The sequence below is a fragment of the Sander lucioperca genome, chromosome 3 (assembly GCF_008315115.2).
Source record: "Sander lucioperca isolate FBNREF2018 chromosome 3, SLUC_FBN_1.2, whole genome shotgun sequence".
NCBI classification, from domain to species: Eukaryota; Metazoa; Chordata; class Actinopteri; order Perciformes; family Percidae; genus Sander; species Sander lucioperca.
In genome coordinates, this window is record NC_050175.1 from 31,498,069 (window position 1) to 31,524,682 (window position 26,614).

The following is a 26,614-nucleotide window of genomic DNA, read 5'->3' on the forward strand; positions in this document are numbered from 1 at the left end:
TCAGCAACACTCAAACACAACCTCTTGTATAATTCCAAGGAGGCTCGGTGAGTTTTGTGCACAACGGTACAAAACAGTAGTTAAACTGGCATCTCCCGAGGGTGAACAAGTGCAGCTGTATGAATGGCATGAGGCACAGCTGACATTGAGCATGCATGCTCAGCAAACCTCTGGACGAAGTTATGAAAAAGACAGTGCAAAGAAACGCTAGTAAGGGAGTATTCACCTCGTTTGTTGGGTTAGTCATCACACATAGCTTTTACTGGAATATTTTAGTTCTGCTAGTTTCAGCTGGAGATCTATCCATTTATTTTACATTTTGACAGCAGGATTTATGGACCATGGGCCAATGTTTAGTGTTGTGGTTTTTCAAAAAACAAATTAAAAGGAATTCTGTGTTTTGTTTTCCTGGCTGTACTGATAACATAATGAACCCTGACCCCAAAACAATGCTGCGTATACAACTGTGAGTTTTGTGTAAAGTTACAGCCCTGATTAACTGAATATCATCTCCTGTTGCTTGGTATCTATGAGGTATAAAGCCCAATTGCAGTCTTGAATGACTTCATATGCTGGTCGGACCACAACAGAAGATGAAAAAGCCCTTGCCGCAGGGTTTTGTGTAGAATGATTTATACAGTGAGTCACCTGCATTTAAGCTATGTTAATTTTCCTCTGTACCACAATGTTTGTCACAGGATGACAGGTAACCATAACTGTCAAAGGAATGAGTGAGTGGACTCTCCATGTGACTGATGTTTAAAGCTCTGCGTTGGTTTGATATAAAGCAGCGTAAACTCTAAATGGACTTGATGCATGTGCAATTTCAGGCATTATCAAAAAGGTTTCAGGTTATTTTTCTGGATAGAAAAAAATGTCTGCAGGAAAAGAAGGACATACCTCAGTAACACAAGAAAACATGCTCTGGAATTAGTGCCAGTGTAACGATAACATATCACTAGAGACTGTATCAGAATATGTTGATTATTTATCTCACCCCTAGTGATCAGTCATTTAAAATATATATCTTACTGACAAGTCTCTCCTCTCTTCCCCATCTCTAATTTTACTGAATTCAACTTCAGTACCACAAATCTAATACAACTCAAGCTGAATAAAGTCGCCCACATCTGCATGTGTTAAGGTTGCCGCTGCTTTGAAATATTGTGTTTCTTGGAGAAATATAATGGAGCATTCTGTAAGAATCGCTGGTTCATAATGAAGCTGGTGACTCAGGCAGATCTAATCCAACTCAATAGTCTCATTGTGTTAATCATGGTTTGCCATAATTCATAACATAACCACATTCCTTCTCATTTTTTGTGTATTTGAGTTCATTTGTTAGGGAATAGGGCTATTTTTTCCCCGTCATTAAATCGGGCTAAGTAGCACTTTGGAGGCTTTTATATTCAATTGTATAAACAGCATGACCTCTCCCTTGCATATTCACTGCTCACCAGCAAAGACACAATATTCATAATTAATATGCAACCACTCACATTGATTGCCTATTATTTTGGTTGACCATACAGTGTCATTAGAGGTGCCTATTAAGAAGCCCAGTGGAAAGCATCAAGTCGTCTTAGTGGCACTATTTTTCTTTTTTTCCATCCTCAGTCTCAACAAAACCACTTCATATAGTGAGAAAAGGGCATGCAAATGAAAGAGTTGACCTGTTATTGTAACCGCACACTGAGTAACTGAAATCATGGATAGTTGAAAAGTAAAAAAAGTAAAGGCAGAAAAGAAAGGGTGCACAGGGCAGAGGGAGGGCTGAGGTGGTTGGACTTGCCTCTTTTCATCAAGAGAGGCGAGACAAAAACACTATTTGAAAGATGATTTCCTTCAACCTGTGCAGTTACTGCTACTTTATTATTCCTTTTGAGGAAGAGCCCAAGCGAGCATAGATATAATTTTCTCTTCTGTCTGCAAATGACTACTTTGGTCAAATTTCTAAGGTAGTTCTCTTATGTACAAGCAGGATAGCTGCATTTGCATTTGCAAGAGTAACAGCTATTAAATAATTCTTAAATGTGGATTCTTTTTTGGTTTGCTTGAGCTACTTTTGTAGAGTACATTCTTCCTTTGTAATAATGTCTGTCATTTAATGTTGGAGACTAAATTACTTTTAAAAGGGCATGAAAAGAGGGATAAACAGTCTGAGAGATGGTCAACAAAGCGTTGTTAAACCATATTCCTTAGCCTTTCATTATCATCTTAAGAATCAACTCACATAGAAAATATTAAAAATCAAACCTCCTGAGAGTGTGCATATCCTTGATCCTTGTTTTTCTCTTTCACTTACACAGTCCACACACACGCACATACCATTACAGGTGCTAGAGATCTTACAGTCTAGCCTATTTTATGATGCATGGAAAAAATCAAATGATGGGCTAAACTAAATCCTGCATACACAAAATGGCTCAGAAGGCTTGTCTTAATAAGCAAATAGTAATAAAGAATAATCTGTTTACCACAAATTACAAAACAATATATAGTAATCTGTTTTATTAACTCATATGAATGTAATAGATTCATTAATGGGCTGATTAGGCTATTATTGAATGAATCATCCTTATCTAACTAAAAAAGGACAACATTACCCATAAACCGTTATGATGTTGACCAACATCCCCTCGTGTAAAGATTACAATAAGCTGCCACATTGGAAACACAAAACTAAGGCTCTATACTACAGTAAACTGGATCTTTTTTTTCCACTAAATGGAAGAAAATAACACCAATTTGACTGTGGCCTATTTAACAATGGACCTGCAGTTTGAAATCATATTAATTGAATTCCAAGTGTTTCAGTCGAGGAACCCATATCTTTGTGCTAGAATTCAAGACTCATTGAAGATCTTCACCAGATTTAAACATAGTTTCACCAGAATGGAGAGAGAATGCAAATGATCTAATGGGTACATGCTACAATCCCCCAAAACTACATCAAACATTATATTATGTCACTAAGTTTGAGACATCCAGTGGTTACGATGTGTTGTAATTAGGGTTGGGTATCGTGGGTTTTTTTCTGATACCGGTGCTAAAACGATACTTTTAAAACGGTGCTGGTGTCTAAACGGTGCCTGAACCGAAATATATATAATATATTTATAATGTATATAATATAAAATATGAAAAAGGAGCACAAAACGACAGTTGGCGACATTAAAGAACGGCTTGTTTATTGCTAAGGACATATGGTCAAAATGAAATGATTGATTAATAATGTAATAACAATAACTTATAACAATGACTTAGTTCACTAGTAAATTGCTGGTAAACGACAAAAACAAGCACCAGATGGGAAAAGGGTATTTTACAATAACTTTGAATGCACCACAAGGCTGGCGAACTTCAAATAAAGTGTGGTTTTTCCGACAACGGCAGCTGCAGTTAGACTGTTACGTCACGGTGTTGGAATCCTCTACAGGGAAATACAGTCACACTTTACACCGCTTAACGTAAGCTGTCAGCATTTTAACCACTGTGTTTAATCCAGCTACTAGCTAACGGTAACGTAGCGTCCCGTGCAGCGATTCTTCTGAAAAAAAAAAAAAAGGCAGAATAAGGCCCCGAAATGTTCGTTCTTATTTCGGTCTCGTTACTACTGTTTATGTCGGAACTGGTGCCCTATTGGCACCGCGTTTCGGTACCCAATCCTAGTTGTAATGCTGTTCTATTGTCCTGTATACTTCACTTTTGGACTTAGTAATAGGGCTGTGGTGCTTGTGGCTTTGTGAGCTTCACTTTGCCTATCTACACTAGTTCTAAATATATTTAAATTAGGGGTGACAGTGGATAACAGGTCAATTTTGACATATCTCCCAACAGTACGGAAGGGTTTTTGTTGGCAAATTACATCTTTATAATTAGATTTTCTCTTCAAATGTTTCCACAAAAATATACATAAAAACAATTTTTCCTTTCCTTTTTAAATAAGAAACAAAAACAATTAAGAACAAACATTTTCACTAGTGGAATAAAGTGGAGCACAGCACACACATTTGAAATAAACATACAGTACATGAATCATTGGTGTGTGTGTATGTATATGTGTTATTCCTGAGCCATTATGAGGTGTAGTCACACCTGTGTGCAGTGCAATAAAATAAGGGCAGCTTGTTCAGGTGTTGACAGTCGACACTACAGCAGCCATAAAAGAAAAAAATCATAAAATAGGACCTGGACATGAAAAAGAAAAAAAAAAAAAACTTTCTAAATAACTGTCCACTAGACAAAAAAAAGAGTCTAAATGGAACAGGTTGTGACCCTGTCTCTATTCCCACCTATTTTTTTGGTCTCCAGTTGAAAAGGGCAAAAGCACTCCTCATTCTAATCTTACTCAAGTATTATAGGCCCAGTTACATTTGCAATTATCTTCTACAATATGACTTCTGTATGCCTGCAGTTCCAACCGAGATTATCTTTTAAAAACACTCCGGCAGTCAATTCCGTCTCAGCTGCCATCTCAGAGGAAACCTTTCTACTCTGAAGAGGAAGGGCGACACAAGACGGCACGTTTGTACTCCTACCAACACAATCCACATCTGTGGCAGTTTAGCCCCAGGAGTAAATGATAAATGTAGCTTTTGGCATAGATATTTATTCCAACACACAAAAAACCCCTAACACAGCAGTTTCCCTTCTCTCCTAAAATAGCAGTGTTGTTTTCCCTCACTACTTGAGACGTTTTGTGTAGACACATTTAACCAGCAGTAGCTTACAGCTGGGACCAGTCTTATGATTATTGATAAAGGAAAATCTTTCAATGTTGGGGGAAAAAATGAAAGAGGAGTGGGAGACGGAGAACTTTACTTGATGCTGAATTATTTATACAACCTTCAAACTTTGAGGAAAGCAGTCAAAAGAAAGAAAAGGGTGCAGTATATGATCTTGGTGGGTAAGCTACTAATCATTCAGTACTTGCTCATCAATAGTTACAACAGCTTTGCTGTTAACTGAAGTCTTGAGTAAACACTGACCTTGCTCATTAATCCAAAGCCAACTCAGCCCAAATTCCCAAAGCTGTTACAGAGGTAACAGGCCCACTCCAACATACATTTTTAGACAAATTCCCTGTATGTGTTCACATTTAGTTAGCCATTTAAACTGATTCTAAAGACATGCATGCATGAATGTTACCAAACAAGCGCATGTACTTGTTGATCAAGAATCATTTAACAACACTTAAAAGCAGAACTGTCTGGTCCCCCTCCCATTCAGACAGACTTCTAGCCGATCACACCCTGTCCGCGGCAATCACAACTGTATCTTATATGGGGCCGCAGGGCTTCAGACTGCGACCAAATGGTCGAATTTGGGACCAAAATTTGAGAGTGTGCGACTGAATTTTACATCCAGTCGCATATGTACGACCAGTAACTTTGCTGGGTTTTTTTTACATGTTAAATGTGGAAGGGGCGTGTCAATGAATCTGGAATCTGTGGCAGGCCAATGAGTGTGAGAAGGATAGGGAATGGATGAGATGATCTAACAAACTGCAATACAAAAATGCATTCACAAAAAAAATTGAAAAAAAGTCTGTATCCTTCAGTGTTTAGAGTATTAGCTAAATAAGCATGCTCATTGTTTACAGTAAGTCAGCATTCAAAATTGAGTTCTTCTTGAAAATCAGAGTGATTGCAGCCTTACAATCTAAAAGGACTAAAAGCACACCTCTAATACGCTTTTAAACTGATATTATTAAGCCCTCCTATCCGATATTTGTATTAAATTTGACTAAAGAAACAAGCCTTTTATAATTTAGTGTTGAAATAAACCATCCACAAAATGTGGTCTAGTTTGCGGGTTAACAAGACAGAAGCTGAGGGCTAGTGAACAAAAACATTAAAAGAACAAAATTATTCCATTTGAATGGATGGAGGATGAAAGGATTTTAGATATTTCCCCAAAGCCTAAAACCGAGGCCAGACGCAGATATATAAACACACAAACACAGAATGCAGGAACACATATGTCTAATGTCAATACATGCACAAGTGCATATACACACACCTGGGTTCTCCCTCTCTGTCTCTCTATGCACACACATACACACACACACACACACACACACACACACACACACACACACACACACACACAAACACACACACACACACACACACACACACACACACACGATTGACTAGTTGTGGTATATGTATCAAGTCAGAGGAATCTGAGCAAAGGAGGGGCCGGGAAAAGGGGGAACAGAAGACAGGAAGGATACTGTCCATACACCTGGGTAAAAACTGACAGAAAAGGCTTTAGAATAATGCTCCCTTGTCAAAGTGTTGGACGCCAGTTCCTCAGAGTCTCTTTTAAGTGCATCTATGGTGCATTAAGTATCTGTCAGACCAGCTTTAGCATTAATCAGCTAGCACGCAGAAGAAACAATCACACATAATCTCAAACTCTAAACCCTGCTGACCTTCTCTTCAAATGCACAGATAAACCCCCCTTCAAACCACTGTGATCTAAAGACACACACAGGCCCAAGCTCCAGCGCTAGTAATTTCTTTCTCCCCGCTCTCCCTCCCCTGTGGTCTATCCCACAGCAGCACCCATGTCTCTATATCGACTCCGCAGGTCAACGTGACCTCAAAGAGGACACATTTCAGACAATGTGTGTGGGGAGCGGAGCTGTTTTACCCCATCAATCTGGAAATAGGAGAGGAGAGTAGGAAAGACAGGAGCAAAAGAGAGGAGAAGGGCAGAATACACAAGTTCCATTCATCATTTCAGCAGTGTTGAGTGTATGAATAGCAAGATCTGTTCAGAGTTATCATTGAGCCAACGCTTCCATCGTGGTACTTCATTTATTAAGACTGTGCGAAGATCAATACAGCAGACATATACACTCTGTACTGTTGACAAGATAATCTCATCATTATGAATTTGGCTTGGGTCGTCAGTAACATGAGCAATTGCATCGCTTATCTGAGATGACAAGAGCAGAGAGAAAGAAAGGGAATCCGAAAAGGAGGAGAGTCAGAGCAAGACCAGGGGGACGCAAGGAAGAGAGAGTGAGAACTAGTCCAATTTTTTTTTTTTAACTAAACAATGCTCAGAGCGATAGATAATGAAGTACAGTATTTTAGTACCAAACAGAGGAAAAATCCATAAGAAACGGAGCAAACCAGAAATTGATCTGTATGCTAAAGGCCCTAAAAAGATTTCTGTCTAAGACATGAACCCAGTGAGGGGCCAATTGAGTACATCTGTGGACTACAATAGAAAAACATGAGACCGGCCAAATATACCATTTTCAATACGCCATTAGCACTCAGCATCGCCACTGCTACCCTGAAGAGAAGACACAGTCAAACGTTTGATGACAAATCTTGTGTGCCTGCCATTTAGTGGGCCTTTTGTGTAGGCAATAACATCTGAGAGTGCCGACTCATTCGCCTCTGTTGCCACAAACACACAACAGCCACTGCAAAACACAGTGGCTGTCAATTCCCTTCAGACACACACAGGGCTGTAGACATGGGAGTCAGATTTCAAACTGTGCTACAAATATAAGCAGAAACAGAGGAGACCGTGGGATCTCTCCTATTAGGACCTTCTCAGACACACACACACACACACACGCACACACACAAACATGCAAACATAAACTGGCAGGATTAGATTAGATTTTAACACTAGATTAGATTAGATTTTACACTGTTTACAAAAATACTCCTCAAATTGCAAAGCAAACAGTCATTTCCGGATTGGGCAACTGTAATGTACTCCAGTGGTTGTATGTGGGAGAAGAAGCCCGTTTTATAGTGCTTTGTTTTGACATGTACTTAGGTCAAATTAGAGAAAATTAGATGGTATTCATGGTATATCCCTCCAATCAATTAATCACATTACTGAAGAAGCTGAAGAAGTGCTGAACTGTAGAAGGCAAGGACAAGGAGAGAGAGATTCAGGGAGAAAGGGATAAATCATTTCTCTTATACTAATGAAATAGAAGGTGAGAACAGATTCCCATAACTCATTCTTTGAGCTGCGTGTTGTTTCTACAGCACATGCCTAGGGGGCACAGTGAAGGAAGATGTGGCAGAAATAAAAGCTCTCTCAGGTTGGACTGGTTCCAAGACACAACAGAGCGAGTTTCACTTTGTTTGACTTTGAAAGTGTTTGATTTACAGCAAGGAGACCCAGCTGCTGGCAGTTCAAAGAATACATCGCCATGTCATGTACGCCAATGCAGCCCTCTGTGAGCTGTGCATCTCAGCACACATTACTGTGAGGTCACTCCTATATATCCACCTATTGCTGCAGCTCCAGCACCCTGCTGCTCAAACTGTTAAGTCTAAAGACCCCAGGAGGGATCTAAGAGCCCTCAGGGGGCAGGCGGTCCCTACAGGGAAGCCCATTTCAATCTGAGCAAACCAGCAAGGCCAGTGCTTCAGAGCACAGCTGGTAGTTGCACAGGTGCATGTGCATGTACATACACACACACACATACAAATGCAGAGATGGGAAGTAACAAAGTACAAATACTTTGTTACTGTACTCAAGTAGATTTTTCAGATATTTTTACTTTACTACTTATTTTTGTGCCAACTTTTTACTTTTACTCCTTACATTTTTAACACGAATATCGGTACTTTCTACTCCTTACATTTTACAAAATTGGCTCGTTACTTTAGTTTCAAATAATTTCAGTGGAGTTACCATTATTATTTTTTGCATCATCAATACCGAATTCAATCTAATTGGATGGGAATATACGTTGCAATTGACGCACTGCTACAAGACGACTCGACAGATTCGGCAGCATTCATTCGCGGCAAATCATTGCGGCTTGATGGCGGAAACGTTAGCACATAGTAGTATGGACGGCGACATGATTGAAAATGAAAAAAACGGAGATCCCAGAGATTCGGCAGACAAGCATTAAGACATTCCCAATCATCCTTGACCTTATCTGAGAGAGATGTTTGAGATAGTAGGCATCAAGAATGACTCCTGGTGAATGTGCTCTAAAAGTATGGGGAACTTCTTAATTAATGTCTGTTTAGTAATTCATATTGTATCCTTTATTTTCTTTCCAGAAGCCATATTTGAGCACACACACATACATGTAGATTTCTTTAAATGTTAAGGGGAAGATTAAAAAAGAGAAACTGGATCTGTGAATTCTCACAGAATCACAATTTAATTCATGTCTTGCTACTCGGTCAGAATCGTATTAACCTGGAGTCCCAGTCTCTGTCACAATAATCATACTGTATATGTGATGTGTTAGGCGTATTGGCAGACATCCATTTAAAATGTAGGCAATGGCATATAAAGAGCCTTTTTTCCATGTCCACTGATGTTTCTCAGCTTGTACTCTAGTAACATTTGTGTGGTCCAGGTAGCTTTGCATAAAAAAGCCTGTACTTTGTTACTTTTACTTGAGTAAAGAAGTTAAATCAGTACTTCTACTTTTACCAGAGTATTTTTTAACACAAGTATCTGTACTTCTACTTGAGTACGGGAAGTGAGTACTTTTGCCATCTCTGCACACATGGCAGCTGAATGTTAGATTCCTCCACTGTGAAAGTTACATTTTGTTCTCTTGTTTTTGTGACCTCTGTTGAGGCTAGGTTGGCTCCTTGTGCCAGAGATTTTTGAGCACAATGCCAGAAGCACTAAGGAAAATGTTTCAAAATCTACTGGGGGCATGCACAGATTTTTTTTGTCACAATCTTATCTTTCTTCTAGTTTGTATTGGAGGAGTTTAAAATAAAAAGAAAATCTTGCAGTAAAATGATTGTCAGGTATAAAATGCACATATGCATCTAGTGTAGGCGTGCAGTTGAAATGCAATGCATGAAATATGGAAAGCTCGCAGTATCAGCAGGGTCAAGAAAACAAGAGACACTGTCACATGAGAAAACAAACATGAATGACAAATAAACAAGTCAGGCTCTTGGTAGACTTGTTAGAACAGAATAGAAAAGTAATTACTAAGTGTGATAGGACTTGATCTGAAACAACTTAAAATGCCAGTCTGTCTATGGAAGCTAAACCAAGCTAAATAATGGCTCTTACTTCTCAACAAAATGACATGACAGTCTGTCATCCAGTGTCAGTGAATAAGGCAGAGTTCTGATCACCCACTTCCTCTTTATCACAAACACACTCATGCGCACAAAAACTCGAGAGCGAATGTCCACTGACAATCCAGTCAGTCTTCCAGTCTTATTATCGTGCCCATGTCATCTCCAATAGGCCGCTTCCTATTGAACCAGGCAAATTGGTTTAATGTGTCCGGGCAATCTGGCTATCACGGAGGTCAACTTGTGCTCTCATATCCTGTCTCTTTCTCTACACTTGGAAAAAAAACAAAAATCTCTTTGTTTCCCTGCATTGCCAGGTCGGGAGGTCTGTTACAATAATGAAATTATGCGCTATGCAGCACAGATAAGTGCTGTGTCCAAATGAATGCGCAACAGCTGCCTGAGAGGTTTTATAATGGCTGACCAATTAGACCAATATGATGTATTCATAATATATCTATCTATCTATCTACAGTTTGACTCTGCTCAAGTTAGGGTTAGTGGTGGGCATAGTCAGGGGGCTACATATACATTCAATTATTTAGCAGGGTTACTTGGATTTTTGAAAACTTGCGATAAATAAAAAATTCACTTCCACAGCTGGCTCCGATCTCAAACAAATGTTCTGGGTACTCGTAATACGTTTCTGCAAATGAACTATTAATTTGGTAAATCTTCAATCTTCTTGAAGAATCTTCAACCTGCGTCGCTTTAAAAGGTTTTAATGGAAATAGTGGCAAGTTAAAGATAAAGACATTGGTGTGTGTTTATCACCTTTTTCTTCGTCATTACCACAGAGGTGTTGAGAGGACAAGAATCGGCTACGTGACAGATTACTACAGTCATCCCCACTTTTCTCTCATGCTGTCTCAAATTTTGCTAACAGACCCAGGAAAAGTAAATTAATTCAAACTCAAATTCTGCTTGTATCATGTTCACAAATGTGTAGCCAGAGACCTGATGCTTATCGTGACATCTTCCGCTTCCCTCCGATTTGTTAAACATATGATTTATTAATGAAAGAGGATGCAAATATAGCTGCCGTTTTGTGCTGTGCATTATACTTCTGCTAAGGCTTCAACACATACTGACGCATCTGCACTGAAACAAGCTCCTCTGCAAACTGAAATACCACTAATGGCAGCTAATAAACCAAACATTCAATGACAACAATTATATATTTTGGTTATATAGAGATAACATAATTTACTGTTGTTCCCCAAGGCAACATTCTGTGGTCTGACTGCACTTCCTCTCAGTTGTATCTACAGTATGAGCTTGGGGAAGATGAGGAAAAATAATACTGCCTATAAATAATTCAGAATTTCAGCATGTAGTGGTATGTACAGTAGCAGAAGGTTTATTTGAGGAAATATGAGGACACACCCGAAGGCGAGCCGATAATTTTCTTTCTTTTTTGAACTGGCAAACTCAAAACAAATCTGGCCTAGTGGCCCAGAAGAGCTCAACTGGGGGACAAAAGTACACAAATTACAAATGGCTTCTCGAACCTTCTCTCATTTCTATAAATGACTGTTGAGACTGCATCTAGTTGCTGAGCTGCTCAATCCTGTCAGCAAGTGGGCTTCAGTACATACAGGTTTACCAAACTCATTCCATAGAAAGCTCCAGAGGAAAGCAGTTATCTAAAGATGAAGGGAGAGGGAGAGAAATGAAATAAAGAGTGTTTTTCTATTCATTGCCTCAGTGGCCACTGAAGTGTGGGAGCAATTTCAATACAATATACAGCGGAGGCTTTGATAAGACTTCGGTAGAATCCTTAAAAACAGTCGAAGCCCGGTTACATGTGCATCTGTGTGTGCGTGTGTGTGTGTGTGTGTGTGTGTGTGTGTGTGTGTGTGTGTGTGTGTGTGTGTGTGTGTGTGTGTGTGTATGTGTATGTGTGTGTGTGTGTGTGTGTGTGTGTGTGTGTGTGTGTGCGTTTCTTGGAGGAAGGGTGTTTCAAGGTTCGGACAAATGCAAGATTGTCCCGCTCATAAAAGAGAGGGGCTCTGTCACGGAGCCTGCCAGCTAAAGGCTTAAATCACATGCCTGGAATACACAATGACGCTACACCCACAGACTCACACACACACAATCTCACTAAATTATGCAGAGTAAGACCATTCCTGGAAGCACCCATTTTCCACATCTGCTCCAGCTACATTGTTGGCATGCACATGCTCAACCTAAACAGATCAAAGGAGTGAACGTTGTATCTTCTATATTGTATATGTGCCGCTTAAATGATCACAGCCACACCTCTTAACTGCTTTTTTTTAGCATGCTTTAAATTCCCTCAATAGGTTTATGGCTACCAGTAATTTTTAGAATCCATTTAAAGACCTTGGTTTATTATCAATTGCTACAAAAAGTATCTGCCCTGCTTTTCTAATGTATATGCAGAAAGAACTGTGTGCACATTTTACATATTATGATTATTATTGTGATTTTATGATTAGGTGTCTGCTTGGTAAATTCAGTAATTGCCATTTTAAAAAATTGTACCAAACTGTCAGGCAATTCCAGAAAAAAATATTCTATATCCCACGTGTTTGTTATGTATTCATGTCTGACATTTTTCATTAGAGCAGCAGGAGCCTCCCTACCAAGTGACAAGTGACAATGTAAAGTCAGCAGAGACTAAAAGCACCTTTTCTCCTTGACACCCTCATCTCAATGCCACCCCATCACAAGGCAGAATGCCGCCACCTAAAGGCAGCTTTTATTGCCTTTCAGACTCCCCCTCTGTACCACCTGCACCTTATTAACATGGATGGTCTCCCACCGAGACAGGATTCAGTTTAATTACAGTTTCATGGTGAATCAAATTACTACACTCAAAACTTATCAAAACAAATCAATATGATAAATTATGGGCCATTTGAAAGTAATGACACAGGAGTCTTTAAATGTTTGGTAACAATGTTCCCGAAAAGGTGTAAAGAAAGCAGCAGAGAAACTTATGAACCAGTCGGTGAGCCACAGCTTGGCACAGCTGCTGAAGCTAAACAGAATGCGGGACAAAATCCTAAAACGTATTCAAGACAGAGTGGGAGACGGCTCACTCTTTGGAGCAATTTACTGAAATCCCTTCTTCCTGAGAATTGAGGAATTTTGCAGCAGATTGGTTTTAACCTTGATTCCACACTAAGTAATTCCCTTCAACGCCTTAAGCGGAATTAGGCATCATTACGTATCATCCATCTCCTTATCCCAGGAATTCTCTTTAGAAATTAAATGAATCTCTCCACTGGGCCAGTTGCTGGCACGGTGGTGACAATGATAAGACCAGCAGAGCTCTGCTGATATGTTCATATTATTCCCTTCTCCCAGCTAGAGACCAAGCCCAGCCTGTCTGCCAGTGCAGCACTATAAAACATAATTAGAGGCCAGCAGTAGTGTGGAGAGAGACTGGGAGTTGCAGGCAGCTACAGTAGCCACACTAGGTGCAGATGAGGAGAGCAGCACTAAGGTGCCCTTGTGAAACCGACTGAGCAGGCGATATGTGCTCTCCCGTTTTATCCATCTCTTTATTTATTTTTCCTATTTAGCCTGTCCTCCCGTGGCAACTATAGTGACAGATGGGTTGAGAGGCCTTGGGATCGATGGAAGGGGAATTCTGTCTTTGTTTCCTGACATTTTTCCCATAGCCACTCTCCTCGGACTCAGGTTACTTACTGTCCACACGAACGGAGAGAGGAGGCAGAAGCAGGGGAGGAGGGAGAAAAGTGATACGCTTCTGTACAGATCCTGAAGAAACGTAATGCCTCAGGCCATCTCCCTCTACACAGGTTTCTGTTGAATAATACAATAGAGCACCCTGCACGCCTAAATTGTCAAGGGGACCCTCTGTAAACAAGACACTAAGGAATGTGTTGTTGCTGCTCATGCGTGTTTTCCCTTTGACAGTCTGAAAGGGGAAAGAAAAGTAAAGATGTGCAACAGCCTCACAGTCTAATTCATCATCACTACATTAGCAGAGAAACAGCCTGCAGAAAGGACCAGCAATTATTCTGTCCCTCTGATTAGGAAGACTTAACGGTCTTTGTGCTGACCCTTGCCCTATGCAGCTGGCTCATAATAGAAGCAGGGCTGAGACTGAGAGTGGGAACAACAGACAGTGGCCTTCCTCCCTGGTGGGGACACATCACATCTGATCACAGTCATTGTCACATCTACATCTAGTGCGAATAGTGGGATAGAAAATACAGCAGAGAGCCTAATGGAGAGACTAATAGTTACAGTCCATCAGGATGTAACTAGAAGGAATGTAATTCTCCAATTGTGCCCAATAGAATAATAGGCAGAACATAATAATAATAAAATAATAATAAAACTCATTAAGGACTATTTATTATTTCTATCAAATGAGGGTTTTTTTTAATTTGTGAACAATAGGTAAACATCAGAAAAAGGCTTTTCTACAACTGCCTATATCTCCAGTGTTACATATTACTGTCTTAAGCAGGCCTTAATCCCCGTCTGACACGACAGACTTTTAATGGGCTTAAGGCCAAAGACACAGAGAAGTTATCATGTTAGAGGCTTATACACCCAAGTACTCCACCCAAAGACGTATAAAGTAGCCGTGAAAATAAGTACAATCTGATAATCTCTAGGAATTAAAATCGCTACAATTAACCACATGGAGCTATAGAATTTGATGACTGATATGATGTTAAACAGTGGCTTGAAACAGTGAACACGCATCTGTCACTGGTGTAACTTTACTCTAATGATACAATATTAGATATCCGTGTACAGGTATATTAACATAATATACAATTATGTTTTATGTATTTTCAATAAGAATTAGTTATCGGATTTGGACATGCAAATATCTGTGGGATACATAGTATAAAATGGAATTGGTCCGCTTTATTCCACGGGAATGAAATGACATGTAAACTGATTTCAAAAGCCTGCCATGACGTATTTCAAGCACAACTGATTTGTGTCGATGTCACTGGTTCTGTTCTATGAGAGCACCAGAATGACTGTTTAATCCTCCTAATCTCTCTCTCTCTCTCGCTCTCTCTCTCTCTCTCTCTCTCTCATCTTTTTTTCTTTCACTTTACAAAACAAGGAGGCAAATGTGGATATAGGAAATGGGAGCTTCCTGAGGGTTGTGATGTGAAAATGGTGGCATAACAGTGAAGGAGAGGAGTGCAATTTCTCTTACCTGTATGATGGACATGCGGTTAGTAGGTGTGTCTGTAGTGCTGGTGACTGGGCCTGTGAAGCTGCTGTGGCATCCAACGTGGCCTTGGGGCACGCTGAGGTTATTGGCAGTGGGTTTGAGGTACATAACCTCTGACCTTGGTGAGCTGAGTGGCAGGCGTGTCTGGTAGTCAAAGTACATGGGAGAGGTGGCCAAGGAAGGGCTGCTTACCACATTCATCACATTCATGGCATCCCGCTCCTCCACCTCGCTCTGCACCAGCATGATGTCGTTCTTGTTAATCTTCTTCTTCTTGCCTTTTCCCAGCTGAGGGTGCGAGTACTCTGCAATGCGACAATTATAGGTACGGATCTCCTTGTTTTCTTGCTTGCACTTGATCGCTATGGTCACCATGGCAGCCAGAAGCATGATAGATATGATGCTAAGAGTTACAATAAGAGGCAGGGATATGTCCCAGTTCTGAGTGTCCTTCGTGCGTGGCAGTCCATCAGGAGGACGGCCGTTGGAGGCCTTGACGATGAGCCTGGCAGCAGCAGTGAGAGTTGGCTTGCCATGGTCCGATACTCGGATGATCAGCTCCACAATGGGGTTCACATCGTCCCAGAATGGGTGGGCTGTTCGCACCTCCCCAGTCACCGGATCAATCTCAAAGAGGTGCTCCTCATTTCCATCCGAGATCTCATATGTGAGCCTCCCGCTCTCACCATAGTCATTATCCACCGCCCTCACTGTGGTCACAATGTAGCCAACACCAACATTACGCGGCACATGTATCTCAGCCGTGTCGTTTAGGAGTAGGGGCAGAACTATGACAGGGATGTTGTCATTGACATCCAGAACACTGATGCGCACTGTAGCATTGCTCTCTAGGTGTGGAGATCCTGCATCTCTAGCAAGAACCTTAAAGTCAAAATACTTTATTTGCTCATAGTTAAAAGATCTCACTGCATAGATGGCTCCATTAGCAGCGTTCACATTAACATAGGTGTTGACATCACCCCCACTCACATTAGAGTTGATTATGCTGTAATACACTGTGCCATTCTGGCCAAGGTCTGGGTCATGTGCCAGAACTGAACCTAGGTACTCCCCAGGAATGTTGTTCTCAGGTATTTGAAGAAGGTAAACTGACTTGGTAAAGCGAGGAACATTGTCATTCTCATCCAGAATCTTTACGGTGAATGACTTTGTGGAGTTTAGAGGAGGAATGCCATTGTCTTTGGCCACAATGGTGACATTGAACTCATCCTGCACCTCTCTGTCCAAGGGCCTGTCTGTCACCACAGTATAGAAGTTATCATAGTTCTCCTCAAGTTTAAAAGGGACATTACCTAGCACTCTGCACTGAAGCTGCCCATTCCTGCCTGAGTCCTTGTCTGTGACACGGACGAGAGCAATGACAGTGCCTGGAGGTGCTGCCTCGCTGATCGCTCCCTGTCTCACAGACACAAAGCCTATAGATGGCCAGTTATCATTCCTGTCAAGCACTTTAACAGTGACTTTACAATGGCCTGGGATTGGATTGGGACCTAGATCCTTTGCCTGGACGTCAATCTCAATAACTGGGCTCTCTTCGTAGTCAATTTCTCCCTGAATCTTTATGACCCCTGTTCTGGAATCTATAGAAAAGAGCTCCCGGATTCTCTCTGGGGCATATCCACTAAAAGAATAGACTACTTGTCCATTGTTGCCCTCATCAGGATCAGTGGCGTTTAAATCAATCAGCACTTTACCAGGAGGTGAATTTTCAGGAATTTCCACAACATAGGAGGGCTGATCAAAGACAGGGCTGTTATCATTGGAATCAATAACTTTAACATTTATCTGCATGGTACCTGACCTAGGATATTCCCCCCCATCTGTGGCTGACAAAATAAGGGTGTGATGGCTTCGTTCTTCTCGATCCAATGGCCGTTGAATAACTAATTCTGGGAATTTAGTCCCGTCCCCACGGGATTTTACCTCCAAGGAAAAGAGATTGTAGTCATCGCGTGTTAATTGATAGGTTTTCAGGCCGTTCTCCCCTGCATCTGGGTCATGCGCGCTGGTCAGGGGAAAGCGTGTCCCTGGCAATGCGTTTTCAGAAATGTCAATATCAATCTGATCCGAGGGGAAAATGGGTGAGTTGTCGTTAATGTCCTGAATATCTATTTTGATCATGCAGATCTCCTTGTCATTGGCAAACACCTCCATGGAGAGCTGGCACTTGGGGTTTCTCTTACACAAGGTTTCCCTGTCAATGCGCTGCTTTGTGTACAGCAGTCCGCTTTGGGGGTCCACATCGATGAGATGCGGAGCCGAGTTCTCCAGCACCCTGAAGTTGGCTTTCTTACCCTGTCCTCCCTGCCCAACCTGTTCGAGTCCGAGTCTAGCATCTTTGGCAATGTTCCCAATCACTGTACCCGGACCCTGTTCCTCCGGGACAGAGTAATTCAAGTTTTTCAATGTCAGGGCTTGAGCCCATAAGAGGAGGAAAAAGAAAATAGAAAGATACATCCCCACTCCGTAAAAGCTGCTATAATCTGTCGTGTTTACACTTCCTTCGACCTGTTGGTATTTTGTTCAAATGTGGCGTTTCTATTATTCAGGATCAAATAAAGAGTTCTGTTCATCATCTGAGGCCTTGGCATTTGTCTTTGTGGATTGTCTTTGCTCTATCTCTCTCTTCCTCTTCCAGCAATCTGTGGTGCTGAACACCTAATTTATATTCAGCTGAGCGCCCAGACTCATCTGAGCAATAATCACGATCCAGTCGCCAAACTGAATAGTCATTGTAAGTGTTCACTCAAACCACCTAAGAAGGAAAACAGAAAAAAATATATATTTGTTAATAATGTATATGTGTCAATTAGTCACCCAAATAAAAACAGACTAGGCTACACTAGCCATTCTGCCAGTAAGAAATCAGATCCACCGCTGAGCCAAAACTGAAACAAGGCTCATGTGTAATTCATCTCAACAATTATGGGGGAAGCTTGTCAATTAGTTAACCTTGGGAAGACACTCGGCGCAGCCCAGATACACAGGGAAATAATGATTCCCCTTGTAGCGTGTATCATTATAAACAGAATGTAGTTTTTAAATCTATCTCTAAAATGCAATGCACATCTTGACCTTAGCCTGATGAAGGCACATTCACACATTATGAGAATGCTGACTAAACTGTAGCCTAATAGGCAACTTTAATAATATGGTAACACTGCAGGCGTACAGCAGAAGATGGCCTATTGTGGCTATTCGAATAAATGTGAATAAAATGAGCCTCTTACACGCATTAACAAATCCGTATAATCCGAATATTTACAATGAGCCTTATAAAAATTCGGTAATGAGTTGTCAACATCTCAGCACAGCCGTGTAATTCTCTCCACTGATGCCCTCTGTCTGTGTGCGTCTCTTTCTCTCTCTCTCACTCGCTCTCTGCAAGATTCAACGGTCCTTGGAAGAAGCTGTTGCATCCGCATGCATAGGGATGGTTGTGAAATAACCGTTTGGGAAATGAGCAACAGACAGGGTTTCCAGTGGGGAATTACACAGCAGAAGAGCCCTAAAGAACATAAAAGACAAAACGTAAACTTACCGAAAGAAACCACTGCAATAGTACCCCCAAAAAATGATTACTGTAAAAATCAAAACAGTCAGTTCCAGCAGGGTTCAGGGAGTTTCATCACCTAACCACTTCAGTAGGTACCACCCGTATCCTCTTTCCCTCCTCTGTGCAGAAAGAAAAGCCACAAGCCTCCGCTGCACACGCAGGCTACAGTGCAGCGCAGTGGGGTGAAAAAAGTGCTCCAGAAAAGTATGACTGTAATGTCAATGAGCTGAAGTCCTCTCCGCTGTCTGATTAGGATGCAGCGGCTCGCCTTCTGCCTGCAGTGAGTCACCGTTCTTCAGTAAAGGAAAACTGTTCGGAGAAAACTGTTCGGAGAAATACTCTATGATGAGATTAATAAAAAAACAGACATGTGGTATGGTAGATCCAAAGTAGATATTTAAAAGGTGATCAGTGTTTTTCCCCCCCGTCCGAAACAGCGTTGAGTGACTGATTCCCGTAGTGGCATTTTGTCCTTGTCCGCCGTCCCCGTAAAAGTCCACACAGAGAGACAGCTGCTGCTTAGGAGGTGGTCAGCAACAGCCCCACATTCTGCCACAAGTCTCTTTAGCTTTTTTAGCTGTAGCTGACAGAAAAAATGGTGATGTTCTTTAATATCTGCGCACAGTCGTTACTTAGTATTGTCTGCACGTAACACAACCATAAGCACATAGAACGCTTCCTCTCACTGACTGAAGTCCGGACACCGCATGGTGCATTAAACATTGTCGCTACTCCTCTGGCAGCCAATGAATTTGAAGAGGTGGGAAGAGAAGGAGGGATTCAAACGCCGCTTTGGGTACAGACTACAAATGATTGGTGGCTCGTAGTTCACCGGTGGTGCATCTGTGTTTTTTCAAATATCACACTTCATTGTTGTTTACAATAAAGGAAACCGTGAGTTGGACAGCTTTGCCAAGAGACTTGCAGGAGCCAGGCTGAAGTGAAATTGAAATTTCGGTTAGGTCGTTTATCAAAAACAGACAATAGGATTTGAATTCAGTGGAAATTAATTCATTTTAATGAAATTGATTTAAATGTATTCCACAATAAAACGTTGAGAACCACACCTTAAATGCATTCAGAGCAGAGATACAATGTTTAGTCTAATGTAAAAGAGGAGCACAGATTAAATATGCTTGTATTCTTAGATAAAGCTACTACAGTATAATTGTAGTTTAATTTAAGGATTACGATTGGATTGTGTGTGTTTTTAAGAGCCACATATCTCTCCAGTTTTCATTGTCATTCTTCATTTAGGGTGTGTTTGGCATTTTGCAGCCATCTACTTTTGAGACTTGTGTTTGGAATAAAATTTTAAGTTTTATATTAAACATAACTTCCCTGTACCAGTGCCTGGATACAGTATCTATTAAACTACCCTGCATTGTTATGCAGGGTAGTTTAATGGCGCTATGCCCCACGAGAAGCAGCACAAATTGTTAAACATTATTGTAGGTAATTAAAAGTATTAACTATGCTACCTGGGATTATGATGAGAATTAATGACAGATTTAGATTTGACGATTGCAGCAGGTATTTGATTATTCTAAAGAGAAGAAACATTAAAAAACTGGCCATTAACGTTTTTTCTTTGGAAGTAAAGCTGAAATGATTTGGTGATTGTCAGAAAATTACTGATTGATTAAATGTAATTTTTCAAGCAAAAATACAAAATTGGTGACATTACCCGTTTCTCACTTCTCAGTGGTGGGGATTTGAAGCTTTTTTTAAATCTTTTGTGATGTAAATTGAATATATATGTTTTTCAATGCTTTCTCAGACAAAACAAGGAATGTGAAGATGTCACCTTAGATTTGAGGAAATCGTAATATTTTTAATTTGTATAATATAATTATTATTTAGCATTTTAAATATATCATAACTCATTACACATCCATAGAAATGTCAGATCAAAGCCCTGCAGACTTGTAGTCGTCTTTTGACTGTTGTCATAGAGTTGCAGTTTTGTCAGAGTTTAACCATGCCCTTCATTTGGTATTGCAATTTCAACATGTCAGCTTTGTTCAGAATAATCTTGTAGTCGATCCATGTATAAACATGGGTCTCAACCTCTTTGACTTTCCCACTGACCTTTCACTCTGACAGGAGGGACTGACATGACAGAACCATTCGTTAGTCAGAAGGCGACCAAAGCTCATTATTAAACAGCAGGTTTGATGTACTAATGTCAAGATGTTGATAACTGATGAAGGTAAATGTCACATCACTGTCTCTATCTGCATACAGTTTGTGTGTGTGTGTGTGTGTGTGTGTGTGTGTGTGTGTGTGTGTGTGTGTGTGTGTGTGTGTGTGTGTGTGCATGTGTGTGTGTGTGTGTGTGTGTGCAGCTTGTGTGGAAAATAATGAGAAAATAATTCAATCTGTTCTTGAATGAAGTTGAATTATCCATTTTCCGCAAGAGCACATTGTTCCCACCACGTTTTTTTTATAATGTGTTCAAATAATATGTTTGCTACACACTGAGCTTAAACAATGCCTGGAAAACCACCTGCTTTGATGAAATGTCACCAGTGCTGCCAGAGATAAACCCAGCCATTAGCAGCTTTCTTCATTAGCCCAATTAAATGGCCCTCAGGAAATGCACTGCCAGAAAGCGTATTTGGAATGGGCTGCTGGTGAACAGCTGCATTAAAACACTATTTCGTAAATTCAATTTCAATCTAATGGCAATGGCCTTTCTTCAGGTGGTAATAAGAGAGAGAAGGCCTCATCCTGCCTATGCTCTTTAACCCATTTTTTTGAATTCTCTTTTTCTCCCTTTCCTACACTCTCTGATTTCACTTCTTCCCTCGAGCAATACAGTTTAGTTTACGAGTTACACTGTTAGAAGAAATTGAAGACGGACAATGTGGAGTCTGAGTGTGAGCTTTTGTCTACTACTGTACCTCTGTCAGGAAAAAAGAAAAGAAAAAAAATGAAAGAATCAGAGCTGACTTTTTACACATGGAGAGTTTTTCCAGGAGCAAACTGTCACCTCCTTCACTGTTACTTTTTACCTGCCTGTTGTTTGTCTCCCACATAAATCTCTCCATGTGGCCGTCTGAATCTGTGCCTCTCTTCTTCTTTACGCTGTTTAACTCTTCTCTGTTTTGGAGGGACTGGGTTGTGGGTGGTGATGGCGCAGTGGATATGCCACATTCATTTGGTGTGGGAGATCTGGGTTCAATTCCCACTGTGATCCCTCAACCAATGTGTCCCTAAGCAAGACACTTAACCCATAGTTGCTCTGGAGGCGTGCAACCTCTGACATATGTAGCAACTGTAAGTCGCTTTGGATAAGAGCGTCAGCTAATGACATGTAATGTAATAATGAGTACCACCTTATTGTTGACTTCACTTTGCTGTGGTTCAGCAGTAGAGAAAAGCTGGTTTCCACCACAGTTTGAGTAACTCGTTGTCTTTGCCTATGATAGTATAAATATATAGCTCAGACAACAGCACTGATGATATTTTTAAGTAGAGGTGTCTCTTTCATTCTTCAAAGACATAAGCCCTCTGTACTGTACATTAGTTACAGCAGCCATGTATAATGCAGCCTGACTGCACTAAGCTATTAATATTAATACTTGTTCCTACAGGTGACCCGCATATGACACGCTTTACTGAAAGTTAGTTCAACCTGCATTTGACCCCATAGATATACTGAATATTATTAAAGCATAATCCGTGAGCGGCTAAAAGAGACTGTTGAGGCTGTAATTCCCTACAATTTAATTCCAAACCATAGACCTAAACTGAATTGCAAAGAATTGCACATACTTGCTCTCTGTTTCTTGCTTATTGGAGTCTCTTTTCTGTTTCTTTACATTCCATTTTACTAGCCTGGGAACCAGACAAAACCAAGTAGGATTCACTGTGGGTCCACAGTACTACAGGACACGCCTACCAAATGACACACTCTCTCGCAGATGGGTTACGTTAATTCAATCAGGAGAGACTTTGTTGCAGATACGCAAAGATTTATTGTACATATGCATAATATGAAATGTACAGTCTTTGGAGATTAGACTCCATCGTTGTAAAATATTTTTTTAAATGGGTAGAGAAGCCAAGAAATATCCCCCCGATGGAGCCTAGACACTGGTGATGGTGGAGAAAAAACCTGAAGACCGAACGAAGGAGCTGTCTGCCGGAAGGGGACTCAGGGTGCTGTGGTTGACGATGACCAGAGGTGGAAGGGGAGGAGGGTTACATAAAAATGGCCATTCCTAATAGAGATGACTGTTAATCAAAGCTGAATAGTGTCCAAACCACAACTAGGTCAGGAGGACAGTTGGGAAGCCAAGTCAGATGTAAATGCATTGATCCATTCAGATGGACTACCAAGACCCTTGTTTAACCCGCTTCACTGTGTTGGTCTGAAGAAGGTATAATAGGGGTATATACTGATGAGCACAGTCACAGTTTACAATTTGAGCCATGGGAATCTAGATATATGTTTAATATGCAGCCTGTCTTTTTTTCTTCTCTTTCAGCTCTTTGCTGTCTTTGCAACAGAGCAGCTTAAATCCATGATCTGGTTTAGCAGTGTCATCAAGCCTCAAGAAAAACAATGGTTTATTCAAAGAGGTTGATAGAAAAAATGCTATTCTACATGACGTTGTGTCGTTCCGTAAACATGTCTATATGTTGATTTCTAATTCATCTTTACATGGGATGCAGGTAATGAATGCTTCTTTTGAGCGTATTGGACAGGATGAATGTGTTTAATGGTCAAGCACAATCTGTTTGTGTGCTTGTTTCTGTTCATCAACCAAATGTCTCCAAGAAATATGTCCTGATCAGTGCTCACTGTTTAACTAATTCTGCCTTATCACAATCCTCACAGTTACGGCTCACAGCACTGTGAGCCGTAATAGGTCTCAGCAGGTGGAGGGCTGGATCACGGATTACCACAGTGAAAAGGCTTTAGTTTATTTTTGTGAAATCTTCAGTGAAATGTTTATAAGTTGATCTGCTTTGTAGGGAAACTAAGATTGCTTTTCATCAGGCGTGTTTTTTCATCAAATTGCTGGACAACCTGTACTTCTACACTGACTCCTTAAAAAAGGTGATGAGTTGGAATCGGATGCATAAATTAATGCTCTCAGCATGCTCTTAGTGGAACACTTTTCTCCTTGGAAAGAACATGAGTGAGAGATAAATTGTAATCATCTCCTATAGCTTTTTAGCATAGTGCTCCTAAAGTGCCAAATCACATTTGGCCAGCTGAGACTGGACAGGAAAATAGGTGCAGTACGGGAGTCATGCTCATGTTTATGCTTATAGTATGTCTTGTTTTCACCCTGAGGTGCTAATAATTACCTCTCCTCTCCCCTGCACTGCCAGGTGTCACGCAAGGAGATGAGACCAACAGCTCCCTTTGGCATACTGTAGGTGAGCCTTTAAATGTTAGCCTAGCGTCAAACGATACACCAACACCTGCATTAAAAATGTCCATCAACCATATGTTCTCTTCTGGATCGCTTCAGTCAGAAACACTTTAAAAGTGCTGCATCTTGATCTCTTGGGTTTCCAACATCATTTCTTCGCTTGAACAGGTGACAAAGAAAGTGCCAAAACCCTTTTCATACAAAAGTTTAAAAACCTGTGGAAGAAATCAAGCTGGGCCGTCTTTAGTATTAGCACCGACCACTTACATCTTTTCCTGCAATGATTTTGTTTTGCTTATTAATACTAGAGAGATTAATTAAAGCAACCCACAGAGGTGTTTACTAGAAAGCATAAAGAGCTTATCAAAGTGATAGAGGAGGCCCCCTGAGAAACAATAACTTTTCATCAACACTTATTAGCAGGATATGATTCGATTCCTTTTTTTTCCAGGCCAGGCAATGTAAGAGTACTCAGTCCAATAAAGGTTAATTTTTCCATTTTCATTTGAGTTATGCAAATTAAGGTATTGAATGACACTAAGGATGATAGTGATATTAAAGGTGCTCTAAGCGATGTTGGGTGATGTCACTTCTTGATGACGTTCAAAGTATTGTCAAACAAAACGGAGGCTAGCTCGCCCCTCCCTCCTCCTCATCCCGTCCCCTCTCCCTCCCCCTCCCTTCCGCGCACTAACCCCCCAACCCCCACCCCCAAATCCTTCTTGTCGGTTATTGGCTGGAACACTGTTAATGTTTCGTGGTGCAGGTTGGCGCAGTTTGTTTTTGTTGCCATTTGTGGAGCCTGGGCTGTCTACAAAGACCACTTTTTTTACAGTGTGTTGAGGGAACAGGCAGCTAGTGGATAGTGAAGAGATGTTTGCTGTATGTGACAAAAAATGTTGTAGCCTAAAAAACGCGTGACATCGCTTAGAGCACCTTTAACAAGCTTGATTCAAGTGTATACAAATATATGAAATACTCCAAGGTAGGGTCTTGGTCATACTGGCCTAAACCTGTCTAAAGTTAAAGCGGTTGAAAGACACATCTGAAATATCTGATTTCAAATATGCACAAGCTTTACTCTCTTTAACCACATTTTTTATGTTGTATTGTACGTTCTGCTACTTGTTTCCAAAACTCATTTTACTTTGAAAAAAAAAAAAGATTTATTCATTTCTGGTTTTATGATGAGCTGACAACAGAAGAGAGAAGAAATAGTGTTTGAAACTGAAAACCTCTGAATGGGATGATGAGCAATGCAACATGTCAGGGCAGAAGTCGATGCAAAAAGGTGCCGTTTTATTAACAAAAATGATGAGCAGCTCAACGAAGAAAACTTTGAGCTGAAATAAAATCTACTAATGAAAGCAACCGTGAACTGCCACCTTATCCCTCGCTACAGACAATGACTGGCATTTGTCATCTCAATCTGGAACCTACCATCTGCACAGGTGAGCACAGGGGTGAGCTCAACAAATCCAAGCATCCAAGAATACTAAACAAAAACCAAAAGAATTAAGTTACACTTAAAGCTTTAAGTTTAGCTTTATTAACTTTTTGATATTAATAAATGTCCGTTACATTCACGCCATTGCCAAATGAGTTGCTACAAAGCTAATTAAGACTATCAGCTCCACACAACTCTCTCTGTATTTCTCAGTCTGGCTATGTTCAGAAGATTGTGTCGTCTGGTGACTTTCCTGTGCAGAAGCTCGAGTGAAAATAATGACCTCTTCGGAAGAGTCCATTATGTTTTTTTAATCCTCCGTGTCCTCCTTGGCTACTAGCAACTGCGCGGAGGAGGGGTGGTGGTGTGTGCGCAATCATGTGGACATGCCACAGTTTTGTTTGTCATTACTTAGAATTCCTCAACCTTCCTAACTGCCCCGTTAGGATACAATAATGCACACCTGTTTTTAATATCACTGAATATGCAGCTGATCGGCCACACCACAAACCCAACTGACACAAGCGTGTGGTCTGTTGTTTGTAGAACTTGACTGATAAATTACAGAAACAATAGACTGAAATTCATGATTCAACACTTTAATACACCTTCTGAAAAGAGAAGGAAGTTGCCTTTTCTTAAGCTTAAAGCTCCACCTACCTAATACATACACATACACATCAGTTCACCAGAGACTCTTGCAGAGAGATGAATATAATATTTTTTGAATGGCACTGAATAATGTCTAGACTTAACAAGCGTATGTCTAAACTTGTTCTTTTGTTTTATCTAATTTATTCGTTCATATCATAAAAAGGCAGAAATAAGAACATGGACTACATTACATCGAAATAGGTCAAAGTGATTTTATACAGAGGAGATAGAATCATATGGGTCACTGCATTATTTCTGGAAATTCAGAAAGAACAAGTG

At 40.6% G+C, this 26,614-nt stretch overlaps 1 protein-coding gene across 2 annotated transcripts in view; it reads right to left on the minus strand.

Moving 5' to 3' along the window:
• pcdh17 (protocadherin 17) overlaps positions 1-19,545 on the minus strand; it is a 68,524-nt gene extending 48,979 nt beyond the window's left edge. Inside the window, exons 1-2 of one of the 2 annotated variants that reach the window (XM_035999650.1) lie at positions 18,827-19,545; positions 15,457-18,040 (exon numbers count right to left, since the gene is read on the minus strand). In XM_035999650.1, coding sequence (XP_035855543.1) covers positions 15,457-17,742 — 2,286 coding nt within the window. In that variant the 5' untranslated portion in view covers positions 17,743-18,040; positions 18,827-19,545. Of the gene's footprint in view, positions 1-15,246; positions 18,041-18,826 lie in introns of both variants that reach the window. The other variant, XM_031306226.2, reaches the window with a different exon arrangement.
• Between the last annotated feature and the right edge of the window lie 7,069 nt (positions 19,546-26,614).